This window comes from Sinocyclocheilus rhinocerous, unplaced genomic scaffold (assembly GCF_001515625.1).
Source record: "Sinocyclocheilus rhinocerous isolate Xijiao unplaced genomic scaffold, SAMN03320098_v1.1 scaffold2908, whole genome shotgun sequence".
Lineage (NCBI taxonomy): Eukaryota > Metazoa > Chordata > Actinopteri > Cypriniformes > Cyprinidae > Sinocyclocheilus > Sinocyclocheilus rhinocerous.
In genome coordinates this window covers 17,379-23,053 of record NW_015637556.1, presented here as the reverse complement: position 1 = coordinate 23,053, position 5,675 = coordinate 17,379, and the positions used below count along the sequence as shown (strand labels likewise).

Below are 5,675 nucleotides of genomic sequence, written 5' to 3'. Positions count from 1 at the left end.
GAGAGAGCGACAGTTCGCGAGAGAGGCCGAGTGTGTCCGAGAGAGAGCGAGATGCGCGAGAGAGACCGAAAATGTGCGCGAGAGGGACAGACAGTGCGCGAGAGAGACCGAGTGCGTCCGAGAGAGAGCGAGCGTGCACGAGAGAATGCAGACAGAGTTTTATGTTTACACGGTGCGATGCAACGCAACGTGTAAAAAGACAGTATAAGTCATTATAATCAGTAATTATGTCCCCACTGGATGCAACAAATGCCTCGTTTGTAATGGGTTTTAATGTTTTTGTCTCGTCGCTCCGGCCGGACACGGCATCAACAGTATGGTGAGGGGCGTAACATTTCCGTCTCACGCTTGAGGTATTCGGCCAACCACAACGCACTGGATAGCTGGCCAATCACAGCACACCTCGCTTTTCAGAACGATGAGCTTTATAAAAATCGACGCGTTTCAAAAAGGCGGGGCATAGAGGAGAAACAAAAATGTACAGTATGTGGAAAATAATGTGTTTTTTTTACTTTAAACCGCATAAACACATTTCATTACACCAAATACACAAAATAATGTTCTTTTTAGCAGCATCATATGACCCCTTTAAAAGGTAGATTTTTTTAAGGTTTTAAGACCTGATAGAAAAAGAGAGAGAGAGACAGAGAGATGGGGTTTAAAGCAGATCAAAGGACTAGTGTTTCTGTTTGAGTTGAATAGTCTTGGCTCATTTGAACATCTCATCTATGTAAGTTTATGGGATTTGGGGAGTTTTTATTGTCTGTTTTAAGAAAACTGTAAGTCAAATCAGTTAGAAAAGATCAGGACACAAATCAGAACAGTGTGTGAGAAATTTAAGTCTCAGAAGAACAATAATAATTAGATATTTACATTTTATGAAGAAATTGTGAGTGGTACTTGCGGTGGCAAAACTCAGCTCTGGGCAGTTGCTATGGTGTTCTGTGTGATTACAGGAGAGCCAACTACCATGTCTGTATGAAATTGTGGAGTTGAGATATGGTTGTTATATGGTTTCTAGGATGCTCTATAGTTGCTAGGGTATGGCTACACAGTTACTATAGTGATATTCACATTCCTATGTCTCTGTGATGTTCTGGGGCTGTAATATGGCTTGTCCATGTTGCAGTATGGTTGCTAGCGTGCTATAAATAGCTGCTTGGGAATGGCTACACACTTACCATGATACTTACAGACTGGTTGCCTGGCTGAATCCACTGAACCCACCCAGATGTCTCTATGATGTCTCTATGGCTTCTTCATGTTGCTATTTGGTTGTTAGAGTCGTTTAAATGGTTGCTAAGGTGTGGCTATGTGGCTGCCACCTAGTGGCATACACCACTAATAACTAGATATGTACATTTTCTGAAGAAAAAAAATATTTACATTACAGCATATGGTTTCTAATAATACATTAGAAATAATATTGATGCATGACTTCGATATGAATATTTTCTGAAGAAAAGGCAAAACTCTCTACTGGACATTTACTTTTATTTTTTTAAGTGATCTTTTGCGTGATTATTTTAGAGCCAACTGCAATTTTGATGTGGAGATATGATGTCACAAAGTTCTGTCCAATATTAAATCTATGTGATTTTTTGCCCACTGTGTGAACATCGTACACCCAATCACTTATAAAAGTTATAGCACACCTTTCCCCAGTAAGCCAAATGAGATGACACCTCACTCGTGGGTCTACGACAAACTGTTATCAGTTATGCACCAAAATTTGTCTTCCTTCATCCAGCAAGACATTTCTTTCACCTGCAACTCAACCTTGCCAAGACACAACTGCTTGTGCTTTACGCTAACCCATCACAATTCATCACAATTTGGTATTGCTAGGAAGATCAGACCCTTTCTTTCAGAACATGCTACACAACTCCTTGTTTAAGCTCTTGTTCTGTCCAGGCTGGACTATTGCAATGTTCTCTTGGCAGGTCTTCCAGCCAGTTCTATCAAACCTCTGCAACTAATCCAGAATGTGGCTGCAAAATTAGTATTTAACAAGCCCAAAAGACTCCATGTCACACCTCAATTTGAACTGGCTACCAATAGCTGCTCACATAAAATTCAAGGCATTAATGTTTGCCTACAAAACAACCACTGGCTCTGCACCCCTTTACATAAATTCACTACTTCAGATGTATGTGCCCTCCAGAAGCTTATGTTCTGCTAGTAAATGGTACATTATAGTGCCATCCCAAAGAGGCACAAAATCACTTTCACTGACTTTTACCTGAAATGTTCACTGCTGGTGGAATGACCTGCCCAACTCAATCCAATCAGCTGAGTCTTTGGCCATCGTCAAGAAACAGCTAAAGACACATCTCTTCCATCTACACTTGACCATCTAACACTAGCACTCTCTATCTTCTCTCTAACTTCTATTTCTATACTATCTACTTGTTTTCTTCTAATTTATTAAAATATATATATATATTTTATTATAAAAAAATGACCCTCTAACAACAGTTCTTTATTCTTTTTTCTATTCTATCTAATTGTTTTCTTTTTATTTATTATAAAAAGAAATTGACCCCTTCAACACTAGCATTCTCTAGTCTTTTTCTGTTCTATCTACTTGTTTTCTTTTTATTTATTATTAAGAAAAAAAATCTTGTCATGTGTACTGCGTTAGACTAACCGGGACTTGTCACAGCACTTACAGTACATATTATTGCTCTTTTGCTGGTTTGATTGCTTCTATTGTCCTCATTTGTAAGTCGTTTGGATAAAAGCATATGCTAAATGACTAAATGTAAGTGACAAAATGGAAATGGAAATGGAAAAAGAAGAAGCATGTAAGATAATAGTGATAAGTAATAGTGATGCCACCAATAAAAATAAACCCATCTTCTTGTCTCTATGATGTTCTGATCCATAGAGATCCCTCTCTCATCCTTTTTTAGTGGAAGTTTATGGGTGGTTGCTAGGGTCCAGTAACTGGTAGCTAGGGTATGTCTAGGAGGTTGGTATGTCATTACTTATTGGCTGCTTGCTTTGCGGAGTCAAATAAGCCCACCCCCAAGTGTCCCAACTGACTTTCTGATCCAGAGATATGTTCTCACAAAATTTGTGACAATGTTAAGTCTATGGGGTTGCTAGAGTATTGTTATGTGGTTGCTATGCAGTTGCTGGGGTGTTAAGGGTGGTTGCTAAGGTGTTGCCAGGCAGTTGCTAGTGTATTCTGAGTGGTTGCTAGAGTGTTGTTATGGAGTTGCTACGGTGTTGCTATGGTATTCTGGGTGGTTGCTAGGCAGTTGCTAGTCATTGCTAGGGTTTTATGGGTGGTTTATAGGGTGTTCTGGGTGATTTGCTAGGTTGTTGCTAGGCAGATGCTATTATGTTCTATGTGGTTACTAGGGCATTTCAGTTACTAAGGTGGTTGCTAGGTGGTCTCAAGGGTGTTTTGGGTGGTTGCTAGGCAGTTGCTAGTTGTCACAGATGGTTACTATGGAGTTGCTATAGAGTTTATATGCTATGAGTACACTGCCCCAAGTCAATAGAGGCCAACCCCAATGTTCTGGTGCTGAGATATGCGGTTGCTATGATGGTCTAAATGGTTGCTAGGGCATGTTACCTAAAGCTTATTGATGTCTGAGTCAAAAGATACAACCTCTCACTGGTTGCTACGGTATGGCTAGAGAGTTACCATGGTGATAATTATAGACAACTAGGCAGTCTAAGTCAAAAGAGCCCATCCCCAGGTATGTATGCTATTCTGGTTCAGAGATATGGATGGTTCAATTTATTATATGGTTGCTAGGACGGTGATAATGGTTGCTGGAGTATGGCTAGATTGTTGCCATGGTGGTGATTAAAGACTACTAGCCAGTCTAAGTCTAAAACTAGTCTTCTGCGTGATTGCGTGAACAGAGCCAACTCTCATGTCTGTGCAATGTTCTGGTGCTGGGATATGGCTTCATGTTGTTGCTAGGGTGCACTAAATCATTGCTAGGCTGATTTACACAGTTTATATAGTGATATATAAAGACTGTTTGGCAGTCTGAATCAAAAGAGGCCAACCCTGTGATTCTAAGATATGGCTGGCTCAATTTACTACACGATTGCTAGGGAACTCTAAATGGTTGTAAGGGCTTGGCTAAACAGTTGCCATGGTGATATTTAAAGAGTACTTACCAGTCTTATTCAAAAGAGCCCACTCCCTTGTCTCCATTATGTTATAATAATAATAATAATAATAATAAGCATGTGAGATGATAAAAGTGATGCTTTGCCTTAGTGGTTTGCAATGATGGTTGAAAAATAAGAGGGCTTATTTGTGACACGAAAATAAAAAAATCGCTGCAAGTTATGCAAGAAGTCAAACCATTTTTTCCTTTGGAATAACATACACTGATAAATCGCACACAACAATACCAAGAGTGTATATAAAGAAAATATGTTCAATTTTAATGTCATGTTGATTTTAACATTTAACATTTGTGCATTTTTCTTTTTTTAAATAAAAATCCAAAATGCAGAGCTCAAGTATAAGATGTCAGCCATAAATCTCATAACTCTTAATGAATGCATTCGAAATTAATGAGTATTAATGTATTGATATGTTTGTGTATTGCAGTTTGCATGTACAAAGAGCCTTCACTGCATGAGATTGAAGAGAAGCAACGCTCCAGGAAAAGCTCAGGAACCCCAACAATGAATGGAGGCAAAGTGGTCAACCAGGACTCCACATAGCAGGGCCCAAACGCAGGAGGCTACTACAAGAGAGTAGCCCCTTGCCCTTGCCCTTGCCCTTGCGCCTCAAACCACGGGAATAGTACAACACGCTACAATAAGTTGACAAACTGAACTCTTGCCTGAGAAAACTTTTAGAAGAACACAGAGGGGGGAAAGAGAAATAAATGTTACCGTTCCAATCAGGAGCTGAACTCACATTTTATGCAAAAAAGTTCAATGGACAGTCATTTGATTCACAACAATAGGAATATTATTTGGGGTTCATGTTGTGATAAATTAGCTTTATTTATGCTTTACTATTATCAAGAAAATTGGGAATGTTTCTCTCTTTGTTCAGTATCATTAAAATTGTTTCTATTTGTGAATATTATGCAGATTTGACCAAGTGTTTTGGCTTTTTATTTATTTTTTATTTTTTTATTACCTGAGAGGTAAAGGTAAATGCACTTTATGAATCCCAATTATTGGAATATCAGGAGGGTTAATATAGAATGTATGCTCAGTTATTGCAGAAGCTTTTTGGCTCTTAGAGCCTTTCGCTGCTTATTCATTTTGGTATGAGTTAATATCCACTTTAACACTTATTCAAAAATCTTGCCCATCTTGATGCACATGTCCAGCAAAAGTACACTGTATGCGTGTATGCTTAACACCTCCAAACTGCAACTTGGTTTCAGCTGGAGTGTGACACTCTATGTTACAATGGACAGCTAAGCTTTGGATAATACGTAGATGATTTCCTGTGAATTATCCACAAATTCCCTTTCACTCAAGCAAACTTAAATAATCTAACAAACAACTCAGGATTCCTTAGTCCTAAAAGTGTGATGCTGACACCAACCCTGTCCAGTCCAACGCACAAAGAAGGCCAGTTGTGTTGCCCCTGTACGGAGTTTCCAGGAAGTCGCCTGGACAGGATTGTGGACTAGGAGGAGTCTGGCATTCATGTCTTCCAATAAAATGGCATG

General features: G+C 39.1%; 1 protein-coding gene across 1 annotated transcript in view; it reads left to right on the top strand.

The window, feature by feature from the left end:
- Positions 1-4,961, top strand: part of LOC107749042 (fibroblast growth factor 12-like) — an 11,967-nt gene extending 7,006 nt beyond the window's left edge. Inside the window, exon 3 of the mRNA XM_016564091.1 lies at positions 4,589-4,961. Coding sequence (XP_016419577.1) covers positions 4,589-4,704 — 116 coding nt within the window. The 3' untranslated portion in view covers positions 4,705-4,961. The remainder of the gene's footprint in view (positions 1-4,588) is intronic.
- Positions 4,962-5,675: the final 714 nt, after the last annotated feature.